Source organism: Aulonocara sp. 'chitande type north' Nkhata Bay, linkage group LG18 (assembly GCF_057382095.1).
Source record: "Aulonocara sp. 'chitande type north' Nkhata Bay isolate Kocher_YH1m ecotype deep benthic linkage group LG18, A_spYH_male_GT1.1, whole genome shotgun sequence".
NCBI classification, from domain to species: Eukaryota; Metazoa; Chordata; class Actinopteri; order Cichliformes; family Cichlidae; genus Aulonocara; species Aulonocara sp. 'chitande type north' Nkhata Bay.
Window position 1 is genome coordinate 28,686,412 of NC_141361.1, and position 15,449 is coordinate 28,701,860.

The following is a 15,449-nucleotide window of genomic DNA, read 5'->3' on the forward strand; positions in this document are numbered from 1 at the left end:
CAGGTGAGGATGCGGCCCTGAGGTGGAGCGGTGATTTACAGAGGGGAGATGTGAGGGGAGCGGGCGCCTCCCCTGTCCTCCTATCGCATATATGCGGCAGCCGAAACTGTGAGGGGGCGTCCTGCCGAGGCAAGAGAGCATTAATATGGATCAGCCTCCTAACCACATCATCAAGCCTCTCACACTGAGTTAAGTGTTAAATTCATCACACATCGTTTCATCTCTCGTGACGATCAAACGCCCATTTGTGACTCTGGATGGAACTCTTAGCTTTGTAACACTTTTTTACACACTCACACTAACACACTCCTTCGCTATCCCTGACACACACACAAATACACCGCCCCCATCCTTACCCCCTACCCCCGCCCGAGGCAGCTCCGTGACATCAAAAGGAGCTAAGCGCTTTGCATCGTGGGTAAGATCTGGGAGCGTGACGGCTACAGAGTCTTTAGTCTCATTAAAGAGTTCTAGAGCTGCAACTCTCACATTAAAGAACTCTGGAAACTTCTTTCTGCTCATCCCTTTGGAGCAGCTGCCAGACGTGACACTTCTCAAAACTGTTTTTGAGCGGAAAAGAGAAGAGAGGGTGATCCCGAGTAAAGTCGCCGATGTGAACGCCGTGTATTTACAAACGGGCTACAAAGTCATTTGGTCAATTAGAGAAGGAAAAGAGAAGGACGCCTTTAATGTTTACTTAAAAAAAAAAAAAGTTTATTCAGTGATATTGCACTTCGAGATCACTTCTTCAATGCTTTACATGGAGATGAAAGTTTCTGAGACGATACGTGCAGTACATTGTTTTAATGAGAGCTTCTCATGAAGGCGAAAGAGAGATAAAGGGTTGGAAAACATGCGTTTAAGATGCAAGTTAAGACTGCTATTATTGGCTGAAGGCACATTTATTTACAGAAAGCAAAAAATGAATGAAAAAGGCTGCTTATCAGCGCTAAAAATACAAGCTCACCTTGCTTTTCCTAAATGCGGGTAGTTTTACATGCTTCCTTTTTATGTGGTGTAGAGCTGCACATCATAAGCTGTGTGATCTTGATGGAAATCAAGTGTGTGTGTGTGTGAGGTCATGACTGCCCTAGATTCTTTACCATGCATTGATAATGTGTGGTCACAGCAACCTGCTGAGGATGAGAAGCCACCATCTTCCTTTTCTAAACTTTATCCTTCTCCTATCTCTCCTCCCCCATCCCTCCTGCACTCTACCATCTCTCACGTGGGGGGGGGAGGCTCACACCAGACCCAGGATGCGTGCCACCCACCAGTTGCAGGGCATGATAACTCGGCAGGCCACCCTGCAGCCCCTGTAGTGGTAGGGCCATGGGTGGAAGCCTTGGAGAGGCTCGCAGATCCTCTGACAGTGGGTGTAGCCGCGGCGGCACTCTCTGCAGCACACGCCCTCGTGGTCCAGCCTGGGGTCGATGTTCATGTCCTGCTCGCCCTCGAGGCCTCTCTGAGAGGAGGGAGAAGAGAGGAGAGCGGTCAGAGTGAGGCGTTCTTCGGCAGGGCGGCAAAAGCTTGTTTTAAACCAATTAAAAATGGATTTCCGACAGGCTGTGATGGGGGAGGAGGGGATGTTGTCAGATGTGGGTTTTTGTTGTCAAATATTTTCTTTTTTCAGAAACGGCGCTTGCTGTTTACCCCGTTCTGTGGTTGTCAGGAGTGGGTTTGGTGGGGTTTGGGTGGAGGATTAGAGAAAAAAGAAAGTGGGGCCTGTAGTGAAGGGGTGAGGATGCATGTGTGTATGCATGGGACTCTGTGTGTGCTTAGCAGGGGCAAAGGGGCTGCTGAAGAGGAGGAGGTGGTGGGATGTTGTGGAATTATTCATACAGCCTCAATGCTGAAAGGAATGCTTTGGACAGCCACACACAGAAAACCGCACGCACAGACTACACGCCCACGCATACACTCAGATTTGCAGTGACAATCCGGGCCCCTCCACCGTGACCCCGGCATCTGCTGCCGCTCGCGCAGCTGTGAGAATCCCTCGCTGGGAAAAGCCGTCTCAGGTAGGCCTCATATCTGATCGGACAGCTGCGACGCCGCGGCCCAACGTAAACACAAGAGAAGAAGAAAAAGAGGAACCGTGTGAGTCACGTTTGTGTGTGTGACTCACCTGATAGGGGTTCTCAGGGTTGAACTCCGCTTCCACGTCCTCCTCCACCTCCTGACCTGCGGCTCCGGCTGCCTGGCGGCGCTGACGGGGGGCAGCCCTCCTCTTCCTCTGGCCGCCTGCACACATCACACTCTCAGTATCTGACAGAATCAGAATCAGAAACTTTATTGTCATTGTCATGAGAACAACGAAATTAAGAATGGTCCCCGATCATTGCATCATCCCTAGCAATATCAACAGCAGACCAAATCTAGGAGCAGAATGGCACTAATGTGGCACACAGCCGTTTCTCAGGCAGCATTTTGAAGTCCGCAGCTGAAGCAGAAGGAAAATTGTGTTTTGAGAACTTTTGACCTCTCAGCACGCTAAGAATTCTACACTCAGCAGCTCAGAAACTTCAAAAGGATTTCTGCCTTTCTTTCTTTATAGCCTGTTTTTCTCTCTCTCTCTCTCTCTGTAGCTTAAACAGCTGCGATGTTAAATGAGAATGCTTGAGACTGTTTGACCCATATTCTCTTTGTTTTTTGTAAAAACAAGAAAAAATGACTGTTTTCTTATCTTTTTAAAAAAAAAAATCCATACTACTGAAAAATCTGTTTGCTTACTACTCGAGAAGGTGGGACGGAGCCAGAAGATTGGCAGGTCGCCGCACAAGTCCTTGATCTTGTTGCTGAGGAAACCAGAGTCCGAGAGGGGTGTTTCAGCTGCTACCCAGATCAAATCATCGTCGAACTTGGCCGGGATCACTTCATCCTCCTTTTGTGGGTGGGAAAAGCAGATGAGACTGATATGCAAGTAAAAATCTTTCAAAACACACACACACGGCTGCCAAAGGTGTAACATCACACTTCTTGTATCTTGTTATGCTTTAAACAGTCCACACTCTCTGCATCCTGCCCAAGTCTAATCTGAATTAATGCTGCGCTGTTAGTGCTTTTATGTGAACATAAAACAGAGTAGTAAAAAGGGAGCCCTTGAGGCTTTAGTATACACATTTCCCTTTTGCGCTGCCGTCTCGCTGTACACACAGTGTCAGAACTCATCAGCTTCTGAAGAGAAGAGACTGGATGTCCTAAATTTGCAGGTTTCTGCAGATCAACTAATGAGGTTTGCAGAGGAGACGCTGAATAAACATACATACTCTGTATCCACAGCCTGCCAGGTGAGGCACGGGTGAGGGTGGGGTGGAGGCGGCTCTGTGGGGATGAATTTGCCCAGAGGCGTTTGTTCCTGAGGGCTGCGCTACACAAGCCACAGACATGTTTATGGACTGTTATCCTCCAACCTTTTAGAAGCGCTGCTCTGTGTGTGTGTGTGTGTGTGTGTGTGTGTGTGTGTGTGTGTGTGTGTGTGTGTGTGTGTGTGTGTGTGTGTTTTCTCTCTCAGCTCAAATGATTTGCTGGAGGGACAAATAAAAGCGGGGGTCCTTCTTCACTGTTCGACTGACTGATAAGAGTTTATCTGACCCACTCTCTCTCTCTCTGGAAGGAGATGTGTGTGTGTGTGTGTGTGTGTGTGTGTGTGTGTGTGTGCTTATCTAACCCATATTTGCCATCACTCTAAATTATAGCAAATGACCAGCCCACGGCAACCATTATAACAACATCTCCATGTCTCCAAATGCATGCACACAAACACGCACACACACACACACATACACACACACGCACACACACACACACATACACACACACACACACACACACACACACACACACATACACAACGTCCAAATAATCATTTATGAGGCAAAGAGAGGCAATAACGCAAATGCGCACAAAAGCGCAAACGTGAAATAAATGATCGTTTATGAGGCAGATAGAGGCAATAAGAGCAGCCCTGCGTGATAATTAATTGTGTTTGTGCACGCCAGTGTGCACGTGCACAGGCGAGCGTGTATGAGCCGCGTGCTCACGAGAGCGATTTGGTTGATGTGGATTTATGTGGATGTGAGGCTTATGCAGAACTAAATGATTTTAATTATCAGACAGCCTCAATTGAACAATCACAAGCTGTGGCACTGGTGATTACAATCCTCATATTGAGTGAAGACCTGCTGGGTTTATTTCTAAATCTTAATAGAGTCCAAGTTATATGATGGGAAGCCACACACAAAAGTCGCATATGTGGCTTGGAGAGCGCTTCACGATTTTAGCATCAGATCAAATGAACACAGCGTGCTAAACAGAGATACTTTATGAGAGCTTTTTATAGTGTAACTGGTGACATCAGTAATAATCTTTGCTTTGCCTGAGTTGAACTGATTCAAAGCAGGCTGAGTGAGAAGGCAGTTAAAGCGCTTGAGAATAAAGTGTTGTATGAGTATGTGTGAAAAGGGAAATGTTGCTTGTAGTAAAAAGTGCTTTGAGTAATTCGAAATATTGCTTTAGCATATTATCCCGTAAAATGTTTCTTATTTTAGCTGTCATGTTTTAAGTAAGTAAAAATAATGCAGATCATTTCAAGAACCAAAGAGGCAAATTTGTTTGCTCCTGTCTGATAAAACAGTGTGCTGACTGTAAGTCTGCTCGAGCAGTGCTACTTTAAGTTAAATGCTAAAACGCTTGACACAGTAAAGTTTTGCAACTTTAATATTAGTAGCGTTAGCTTAACATTTTCCCCATCTATCATTTACTAATTAGTGTACTGTTTTGTATGCTAATTACTTTCCTATAACTAAGCAATGCTATTAATTTAACAACATTTTTACACAAATGTTGGTTACACTGAAATTCAGACTCAGTGACGGTGTTTTTTGGAGAAGTGAGCAAAAAAGCTATAACTGCTGACCCTGTGGGAGACCTCAGGATTGCTGCTGTATTTTGTGGTTGCTCATATAACAGAGGAGCTCTCAAATTTACAAGGAGCAAAGAAAGCCCTTGTAATGTTTACACTAGCTTTCACTGCTTTGGCTTTTTGCTCAGTTGACTGTAACAGCTGATTCAAATATTTCTCCATACCTGTCCACTAGCTTGCCTGCTAACTGGCTAAGCTACACACCACAGCATGATGTATCTGTGATTAAACTAGACATATTGTTTTATCACAAACTAGCATGATATGTCACAACTGTGATGGCTCAAGGATGAAGTGAGAGCAACACAATATGTTGTGTTGTTGTTTATATATGCAGTTTTTGTTTGGTTGGTTTTTTGTCAATGATTCGGGCTAATTTTATGATATTTCAGATTATATCGAACACCCTTTAAATATGGGTCAAGACCACTCTTTGAGAACTTGAAACCTCACCCATCTCATGGCATGATTTAAAATTTGCAACAGCTGGTACTCCAAAGAAAAACTTGGAGATTACTGAAGGTCATAAAGGTGTGGCCATAATTTCATGGGAAAACTGGAGTTGCAATACAGTAGCATGGACCAATGTGATGGACCAGCACACGACACTGCCTCACTATTTGAATGAAGGAAGAGAGAGGAGTTTTTGTTTGTAAAGGAAAAATAATTCACTCTAAATTATTATTTGAAAAAAAAAAAAAAGCCCAAAGAAGCAAGTCCAAAGTGACCGCTGACATCTGGAAAATATGGAGGCATAACTAAACACAAATTCTTGAGCGTTTCAGTTAAATGTAGGCCTGTACTGAGAAAAAAAGTGCTGTTGGTAACAAAACATACAGCATAAAATCAACCCACCAGCTCAAACGTCATCGATTCCTTGTTCAGAGCCTCCACGTCTGGTAGATGAGCTTTCACCTGTGTCTTGATGTAACACTTCTCTCCTGCTGAAAACCGGATCCCTGTGATTCCCTGGATAAAGAATTTGAAAAACCAGGGAATGGGGGACACAAATTAAAAGATGTACACTACACCTCACTTAACTTCTGGGGACATTAACCTATTTCCCCCCTTGACAGTCTGAAGGTTTCCATCACAAACATATCACAAATAAAATCTGTCAGGTTTTGATTGAATTTAGGGCAGTCATAAATGTGAGCACTCTCTCAGATTGAGAAAATACAATCACAGGGGACACTGTGATTAAAAAGGTCAAAATTTTAATACATAAAAGGCTAAAACTGCTGCTTCACTAGTCTGATTGGCCTGGTTGGGGCACTTTAATTAAAGGTCAAAAACCACCAGTCTGAACGTAATGAAAATTGGAGGGACAGTGCATCTCGACACTGATTGCCCCTGAGGGGATAACTCGCCTGCTTGTTCTTAATTTCTGCTTCGACCAGTCTGATCGACTTTTCCTCTGATGCTTTAAACAGCCTCCTGATACACATTAACATATATATATATATATATATATTTTTTTTATATATATATATATATTTTTATATATATATATATATATATATATATATATATATATATATATATATATATATTTTTATATATATATATATATATATATATATATATTTTTTTTTTATATATATATATTTTTATATATATATATATATATATATATATATTTTTTTTTTATATATATATATTTTTATATATATATATATATATATATATATATATATTTATATATATATATATATTTCATCTGGTTACGTTGACCTGAACTCACAATCTCGAAGTCATGGACCTCCACGGCCTCGTCTGCTCCGCTGCCGGTGCTGAATCTCTCCATGTTATTGGCAGTGTCGATCTCCATTGAACCTTCTTCCACTTTGCCATTGATGCTCATGCTGTAGTGGACATTGTAGACCTACACACACACACAAGCTTTTCTGACTGGCATGTAAGGTATGAAAGTCCTGAGACTCACCCCACCCCAGGCATTCGCTCTTTCACTCTCCCTCCATGTCTAATCTTACCCTGTGACTTCTCCTCGCACATACCACCTCATTTTTTTCCTTCTCAAATGCTCATCAGAAGAATAGTACCCTCACAGCTCCCCAGTAATGTAATTACCCGCCTACAGAGCCTCTCCATCATGCGTTAATAACATTTTCTAACTTCTTACTGGGAGAAAAACACACTCAGAAAGCAAAATTTGGCCTCTCATTTCTTACACCTCTTGCCCCCGGAGCATCAGCTGGACCCTGAAAACTCTCCCACAACCCCACCCCTCATTCCAACCCAGCCAAGGGTCCTCTATATACACCACCCACACACACACAGGCACACAACGCCTCCATTCACCAAGCTCTGCCTCAGACTGTACCATGAAATGGGAGTGTTTCATTTACATTTTTACTGTTTGCCTACACTGCAAAAATAACCCATCTTGAAGAAGTGCTTTAGTCTGCAGAGACTTTTTTTAAATTTAAACAAGTTTAAAAAGAAGAAGAAGGAGAAAAAACTACCAGTGATGACTACGTTTCACTTGTTCCTAATTTCAAACAGCTTGTTTCAACAATGTCTTCAGTTAAGGGATGTTAGTTTTATAGAGTGTGGGAGCTGTGTTTTTTTCTTTGGTAGCAGGGACTAAATGGGTGTTTGGTGGCTGTGCATGGATAAAAGAGGGAATGGTCTTTGGAGCCTGTGCTGCACCCAGTCCCTAGTAATATATAAATTTCTGATGAATACCTAAATAGATCTTGGAATATGCAAATAAAAAAAAGTAGATTCTGAGCTGGAATGCTCCATATATTCACTTGCATGTTAACTACATTTGAAAAATAACTTTTAGGTAGTTTAAGATCATATTTTCATACAGTTTAAAAGTTGATATGATAATATATATATATATATATATATATATATATATATATATATATATATAACAGCTGTTATATATATATATATATATATATATATATATATATATATATATATATATATATATATAACAGCTGTTATATATATATATATATATATAACAGCTGTTATATATATATATATATATATAACAGCAGTGAAGTATCACTCTTACATGGTTTTCATTGTTGTTCCAGAAGTAGAAGGCTCCGACGGCTCCCAGCAGAAGCAGGAGGGCTCCGGTTATGAGCACCGCGACCCCGGCCTTCAGTAGGCGGCCGGTGGCAGCGGGTTTGACCGCCAAGGCGGAGTACGCCTAAGGTGAAAAAACAAGCAACCCTCTAAAAATGAGAGCATGGTACAACAGCACAGCTAACTCTTGATAACACAGCGTTACGGCTATGCAGCAGTTATGGGATTCAAAGTTATCTATCCAGCTTTTGGTCTTGAACACACACACACATGTCTGGTTTGCTATGTTTGTGGGGACATCCCATTGACATAATGCTTTCCCTAGCTGCTTGCCCTAATCCTAACCATTAAAAATGAATGCCTAACCCTAACCCTAACCCTAAACATAACCTAATCGTAACCCTGACACTTAAACCACATTTTGAGTGTGAAAAATGCCTTCAACCCCATGTAAACCTGGATTTTCGTCCCCACCACAGCTGTTGGTCCCCACCAGTATAATAGATTTCAGATTTTGGTCCCCACCAACATAGTAAGAACCTGTACACACACAAACACACGTAAGACAGCCTGCATCATGGAGCAGAGTGGCGGACTGGACTGTACAACTCACCGGAGGCATGAACTGATGTAGGTCCTCTGGTCCCGCCAAGGCAATCGGTACTTTCTCTGAGTTCTCAGCCATGACTGAAGCCAAACACCTGAGGAGACCCCAGTCCACTCTCTCTCTCTCCCCTCTCTCTCTCAGGGGAGGGGGAGGATAGACACTCCTCAGTCACGCAGGCACTCTTTTCTGTTGCTGTCCTGCTGAAGGTTTCCTGACTTTACAGATAAAACTAAAACTTCCAGCTGATGACCATCACATGCAGTAACCTCTTATGAGCCAGTTGTTTTATACCTTCTGTCAAAAAAAATAAAAAATTAATGATCCCCCCCCCCCCCCCCCTCTTTGAAGTTCGTATAGGCTGCTCATGCAATTTGCATGAGTTTGATATGACTTTGTGACAACCTCAGACCGTGAAATCTATTCGGCAGGACGAGGGAAGCATAGGGTTGTCTCCCCGTATCACCGTACCCTCCTCCCTCTCGCTGCTTTTCAAAGCTCTACAGACTGTTTCGGGGTCAAAGGTGACTCTGGCGGAATGTCGCATGGATTTTTTTTTCTTTCCCACCCTGGAGACGGTGTATTTACATGGCACTGTGCAAAGGCAGCAGCTTGTTGGACAGATTCCCACCGCATTTTCCCCTGTCTGCGTCCAGGGCTGTGGTTGCTGTTATTAAAAAAAGGAAAAAAAGGAAAAAAAAAAAAAAAAAAGCCCGAAACCATGAATGATAATGATGGGATTACGTAAGGGGCGCACGGTGCTCATTTGGCAGATCGACAAAAAACATCGTGACAGGATAACAGGAAAGCTTTCCCCCACAAGGACTTCATGTACTTTGACAAAAAAAGAAAAGAAAGGAAAAAGCACAGGTGCTCTTGGATTCCTGTGTGCACCGTCAAACTTATTCTTAGGCTCCTCTGATGTATGGAAGCTCAGAAGACAAACAGCAGACGCGCTTTTACGCGTAGCCCTTGTCAGTATGAGCCTCACACATAAGCGCGCTCTCCAGGTTTTAATGATTTATATAAAGGAAACCTGAACATATCTTTAATTCATGTGTGCTATCAGCATGCAGGTCCCGTGAAAATAAATGTAGTTATTAAGTGCCTGAAAGAGTGCACAGACTAACGATGGAGGTCTTTGCTCGATATGCATGAGAGTGATTTGCTCAAAAAGAAAAAAAAAAAACCTTGGCTTCTGTTCTGGCATCTCACCAGCGAAAATCGTATTCACAGAGGGGGGAAAAACTTAACTGACCTTCTTCAGCGGGCTGCAAGGACAGAGGCTCACTACCGCAATAACAGCGACACCTGTTGGTTTTTACAAGACTGATGCTCCTGCAAAAAAACAAAACCCAACGCTTCCCCCCACCAAAAAACAATGATCCTGCTTGCCCTCATTACCAATCAACTCACACTTTTCAGAACAATTTAAAGTTTATTTCCTTTCAGCGTATTGTGATGATAAAAAAGACTTTACAGTTATTTAATTATTGCATTCAAGTCCGTTTCCTTATGTGGTTGTCAACTTGATACATTATTGGTCACCAGCCCTCCATGAAACCAGATATTGGGGGCATTTCGTTTTAAATAGCAAGCATGCATAAAGATTGATAATTACAATTCATATGTACACATCTTTTGCTTCATTATACTTTCATTATAAAAATAAAAATCTCTCAATGTACAAATCTTGCATATTATACACATCCAGTCCAGCAAGTTGTCACAAAGTGATTGGATGGACTTCAAAGGTGGCTTTTACATTAAAACAAATGAAATTTTGGGACATCAACGTGTGCGCACTCTCCACAGCAAATAGTTACATTGTTCTCATTGTCAGTTAATCATAAATTAAAAGTCTGAACACACTATACAGTTCCTTGCAAGTGAGCTTAGGGCTGTGTGTGTCTATTTTAGTCATCATTGTTGGGACAGTGTGTTGGGGTCGGGGTGTAAACGGGGATGCTTATATCGCTGATCTCTTGCACCCTCACAGGTCTGGGTGGAGTGACCAGAACATAGTCGTACTCCCTATGCAGCACCTTCTCGTACACGCTCTGCAGACCCACAGTTTTGGGGATGTGGGCCTGGTAGTAGTTGTCCCTGCGGTGAGGATCCCGGGGCAGAGAGGCCGTTTTGGAGAGACTGCTAAAGGAAGAGAGGGTCGGGGCCGGAGATGGGGCTGCGTTGGCTCTCACTGCTGAGGGGCTCCAGCAGCGATCTGAGTGACCCAGGACTTTACACTCATTGGTGCAAGCCCACAGAGCTGGAAGAGAGGAGGGTAAGAAGGTGGGGTTAGATTAGGTGCACACCACCTAGCTCACATCTCATTTGCTGATAATTTGAGCTTGAGTTAATTTTGTTGCTCTTACCATTTTGGCCACCCATGGGAGGAACTGCTGCCCCTTCTTTCTTCAGGCCAGTGTCTCCACTCACATCACTGTCACTGTCATTGAAGTCACTGTCCCCTTTGCCACTGTCTTTGCCACTGAAGGCTGGGTCCCTGGCAGAGATGGTGGTGTAAGAGTTGCCCTTCCAGATGGTGATGGGCCTCACCGCCTCTTTGCCATTCCCATACCCGGGTAGAGTAGAGTAGCCCTGCAGGAGAGGGGGGGGGATAGAAAAACAGAGGTTAGTGCCTGCTTGTTGTGTGCAACCTCCTCCTCCCCACCCTCCCCCAGCACGCTTGTCCCAAAGGTGCATCTCACCTCGTGTTTATTCCCCCGGAGCTTGCTGTTGTTGTCTGAGTCATACACGCAGGGCACTTCACTGCCGTCCTCCGAGGCCGAGCACATGTCGCTGCCCCCAGGGTGAGCCGAGGTGAACGCCCCTGGCTGGCCACTGTACGACTGTCCGTCAAAACCCGCCTCTCCCCCGGCTCCGTGGAGAGGCAGGAGCGGGTTGTCCACCACGTGGCTCCTACCCCGCTCCAGAGCGCCCTTCTCCCCGTACGAGTCGCTGTCATCTCCGCTCTTGTCCCGCTTACGCCGGTTGCAGGTGGTGGCGATGAGGATGATGGCGAGCAGCAGGAGAGTGCAGCTCCCCGCGAGGACAACGATAATCACCACCGACAGGTCCCACTGCGCGTGCACCTCCTCCCCGCCGCCTGGCTGGTACACGGTTCTGTCGCTCGGCGGGGAGCCCGCGATGATGAGGAAGTGGAGCGTGGCTGTGGAGGTGAGTGCGGGCCTCCCGTTGTCACTCACCGTGACGGTCACGCTCAGGGTTTCGTCCACGTTTTGGCTCAGCACCTGGTTCAGGTAGATCTCCCCTGTGGCTTTGTTAACGGAGAACACAGAGGGCTCGCCGGTGGCCAGTCCGTAGGACAGCTCCGCGTTCACGCCCTCGTCTGCGTCCCGAGCCTCCACGCGGGTAATGACGTAGCCGCTCGGTGAGTCCCGGGGCAGGAGGACTTCAGCGGAGCCGTTGTTGAGCGCCGGCTGAGTGATATACGGCGCGTTATCGTTCTGGTCCACTATCCTAACGTACACGCTCGCGCTGCCGGACAGCGGCGGGGAGCCGGCGTCGCTGGCCGTGATTCGGAGCTCCAGCTGCTTCATAACTTCATAGTTGAAGCTCCGGAGCGCGTAAAGCGAACCGCTGGCAGGGTCTAGAGACACAAAGGTGGAAATGGGGGAGCCCATGAAATAAGTGTCCGCCAGTTTATAAGTGACCTTCCCGTTTGACCCCATGTCGACGTCCCGCGCCACTACTGTGGTGATGTACGCGCCGGGCGCGTTGTTCTCCACGACCGACACTTCGTACACAGGCTTGCTGAACACCGGCGCGTTGTCGTTCTCATCCGTCAGTCTGATGGTGTACTGAGTGATGGTCCTGAAGGGAGAGGAGCCCAAATCCTCCGCCACCACTGTGAGGTTATACTCGGGGATTTTCTCACGGTCCAGTGGGCTGGTGCTCACAATCATGAAGCTGTCCTCGTACGCCTGCTGCAGTCGGAAGTGATCGTGTCCGTACAGCGTGCAGTGCACCTGCCCGTTAGCGCCCGAGTCTCTGTCCGAGGTGCTGACCAGAGCCACGAAACTCTCTCTGGCTGCCGCCTCAGTTATGTACGCTATTCCCGCCGTGATGGACGTCATCGGGGTGATTGAGATCTCCGGCGCGTTGTCGTTAACGTCCTGCACCTGCACGACAATTTTACAGATGGCCGGGCTCGGGTTCGGACCCAGGTCAGTGGCCTGGACGTCAAACTCGTACGTGGTCTTACTTTCAAAGTCAACCGGGCTCTCCAGAGTGAGCCGCCCGCTTTTTCTGTCCACTCTGAAGAGTTGTCGTATTTCCGGGGGCACCTGGTGACCGAACCCGTACACCACCTCACCATTCAGCCCTTCGTCCGGGTCCTCGGCGTTCAAGTCCAGCAAGAGGGTGCCCACAGGCGCGTCCTCGGGCAGGTCCACGGAGAAGCTGCTCCTGTCGAACACCGGGCTGTTGTCGTTGTAGTCTTTCACCTTGATGTTTATGCGCGTCGTTCCGCTGCGGGACGGGTTGCCGCCGTCCATGGCGACCAGCTCCAGCGCATAAGAAGCTTGCGTCTCCCGGTCCAGCTCCTTCATGAGCACCAGCTCCGCATATTTAACCCCGTCGGCCCTGCTGAGCACGTCGATCGAAAAGTGGCTGTTAACAGAGATCTGGTAGCTTTGGATGTAATTTGTCCCAACATCCTCATCCACGGCAAAGTCCAGGGGGATCCGGGTGCCCACCGCTGTGTTCTCGGAGATCTCCAGACTCGACTCTTTCCGGGGAAACTCGGGAGAGTTGTCGTTGATGTCCTTGACCTCCACCTCAACGTGAATGAGCTTGAACTGCTCTTTGGAGAAGCTGACCACGTCGAAAGCGATGAGGCAGTGCAGGGTGTGTTTGCAGATCCGTTCTCTGTCTATCCTCTCTCCGATGGTCAGCTGCCCGTCGCTCTCTCTCAGACGGATGAAAGACGAGTTGAACTGTTTCATCATCCTGAAACTGTTCCTGGAAGAAGAGGCAGAGGAGGAAGTGTCCTTGGCTAAGTTTCCAATCACCGTCCCCGGTGCGTCTTCCTCAAATGTCTGATATTTCACCGTCTTTCCGTGCGTGACAGCAGCCAGGCTTATCAGAGAGGCGCACACTAGCACCAACAGCCCGTTCCACCCTGTTTCTCCCATCTTCGCACCTTCTCTCCTAAATATTCTGAAATTCAGCAGAGCGTCCTCACTCAGTCCAATTCAAAGTTTAAACCAAACGCACCTGAGAAAAAAACAAAAACAAGAGTTCTTCCCGCCCTCTAATCAACTCTCCGGGGTTGTTTTTTGTTCAGATAAAGCCCACAATAAATATTCCATATGTCTTTCAATGCGCACTCTGGATGCGCTCCGCTCTCTCTCTCGACTGGAGGTGTGCTGCTCTCTCAGCGCAAGAGGGCTGCAGTGTCTGCAGGAGGGTTTATACGGCGAGGCATGCAAATGAGCCTCACTGTGACCAATCCGGGCTTTGAGATAGAGGGGGAAAAGAGAGGGGGGACTTCAGAAAGACCTCTATACCCTGTTTAGAGATTCCTGGACTGTGCGGAGAAACTTGGCTCCCAATATGTGGGCTAAACGCGGGGCTTGATTTAATACTGCTATAGTTTCCTTTGCTTGTTTATATTCCTGGGGCTGTTAAATGAGTCTGCGCACCGACACGCGGGGAGGGGGGCCACGGAGATGCGCAGTGTCCCTGAGCTAGAGGACAAAGCATTTGAATAGGAGTGTCTGCTCGGGATGTTTTACCTCTACAAGCCTTATTTCAGTATGAACAGATTTATGTTCAAACGCTGTTTGCTCGGATCATCAGGCACGCGTGTCCTGTGTCAGTGTGGAAGCAGCCACTGGTGGTGGTGGTGGGGAGGGGGAACTGCCCCAGTGACCTCTCCATCTCTGATACAGTACAATAACTTAACACATGCAGGAAACATGACACCGTTTGTTCTGTGTTGGCACTGAGGGGCTCAGATGGATAGAGAGGATTTCACGTAGTTTACTTTTGATAGACTCATTATGCTGACACAGCTCAGCGTGCCGAATGACTCAAAAAGAAATGTGGCTTAACTGGAAGTAAGAGACTCGGTTTTTTTCCTTTTTTGGGCTCTTTTTAAAAAAAAAATTCTCATTAACCCTAGAACACTATCGCTGGGTGATTTACACCCGAGAAAATACATTTACATCATTTCTCTCTCCTGCAGCTGTTTGCGTGTCGAGGAGCCTGTGCCTTCACCAGGGAAGTCTCAAATGTCCCAGGAATGGGTGGACCAAAGACCAGCTTTCCAGAGTCATTATTTTGTTTTAGGAGTTTTATTTTTCATTTTGTTAGACATGGCACAGTTGAAAGTAAAAGACGACCACTCTAATTTGTCATGTGTTGTCATATTTTGATATATTTGATTACTTTTCATTGGTTATATTATATCGGGTAAAAATCACCCGGCATTAGTGATCGTGTTACTATTTATAGCGATAGTGTTCCAGGGTTAATAAATTCCTTAAATTTCCTCTGCCCTATGTTCACTCATCCCCCCTGTGTGTTGTAATCCAGTAATTGTTTTCCTATCAGATCATATCTGAGGCGGGAAACGGACTATATCCACTGAAGCATCGATTTTTATTCTAAATCTGTCTCAGCTCGGATCTTCTCACGAGATGTCTTGTACGAGAGAGCGGGGGATTTTTTTTAATTAAAGCCAGTGTAACGTCCCGATTTAATATACGACTCTCTTTGGCCTCGGCTGCCAGAACAGAGAGGCGCAGGTGAGGACGACACACACACACACACACACACACACACACACACACACACACACACACACACACACACACCCGT

At 46.0% G+C, this 15,449-nt stretch overlaps 2 protein-coding genes across 3 annotated transcripts; both read right to left on the reverse strand.

Moving 5' to 3' along the window:
* Positions 1–700: 700 nt before the first annotated feature.
* Positions 701–8,905, reverse strand: LOC147308875 (leukocyte cell-derived chemotaxin 1-like). 2 transcript variants are annotated; one of them, XM_086271536.1, is made up of 7 exons: positions 8,610–8,905; positions 7,980–8,120; positions 6,669–6,809; positions 5,780–5,893; positions 2,734–2,884; positions 2,129–2,268; positions 701–1,465 (listed from the first exon to the last, which is right to left on the reverse strand). In XM_086271536.1, exons 1-7 carry the CDS (start codon positions 8,679–8,681, stop codon positions 1,244–1,246), a joined length of 981 nt encoding a protein of 326 aa, XP_086127662.1. In that variant the 5' UTR covers positions 8,682–8,905; the 3' UTR covers positions 701–1,243. The 2 variants fall into 2 exon arrangements, with proteins under 2 accessions (XP_086127662.1, XP_086127663.1); XM_086271537.1 differs by having other exon boundaries at positions 2,129–2,244; positions 8,610–8,900.
* A 132-nt stretch (positions 8,906–9,037) lies between these two features.
* LOC147308876 (protocadherin-8-like) lies at positions 9,038–14,217 on the reverse strand. The gene is made up of 3 exons (XM_086272915.1): positions 11,312–14,217; positions 10,976–11,201; positions 9,038–10,869 (listed from the first exon to the last, which is right to left on the reverse strand). Exons 1-3 carry the CDS (start codon positions 13,757–13,759, stop codon positions 10,517–10,519), a joined length of 3,027 nt encoding a protein of 1,008 aa, XP_086129041.1. The 5' UTR covers positions 13,760–14,217; the 3' UTR covers positions 9,038–10,516.
* Between the last annotated feature and the right edge of the window lie 1,232 nt (positions 14,218–15,449).

What these genes read in the sequence shown, in the direction of transcription:
- LOC147308875 (XM_086271536.1), bottom strand. Translation starts at nt 8,681, where the DNA reads ATGGCTGAGAACTCAGAGAAAGTACCGATTGCCTTGGCGGGACCAGAG. An exon ending in GGAACAACAATGAAAACCAT is followed by an intron (nt 6,810 to 7,979) that starts GTAAGAGTGATA and finishes GTGTGTGTGTAG; the next exon opens with GTCTACAATGTCCACTACAG. An exon ending in ACCCTGAGAACCCCTATCAG is followed by an intron (nt 1,466 to 2,128) that starts GTGAGTCACACA and finishes CCCTCCTCTCAG; the next exon opens with AGAGGCCTCGAGGGCGAGCA.
- LOC147308876 (XM_086272915.1), bottom strand. Translation starts at nt 13,759, where the DNA reads ATGGGAGAAACAGGGTGGAACGGGCTGTTGGTGCTAGTGTGCGCCTCT. An exon ending in TCCGGGGGAATAAACACGAG is followed by an intron (nt 11,202 to 11,311) that starts GTGAGATGCACC and finishes CCTCTCCTGCAG; the next exon opens with GGCTACTCTACTCTACCCGG. An exon ending in TCCCATGGGTGGCCAAAATG is followed by an intron (nt 10,870 to 10,975) that starts GTAAGAGCAACA and finishes CCTCTCTTCCAG; the next exon opens with CTCTGTGGGCTTGCACCAAT.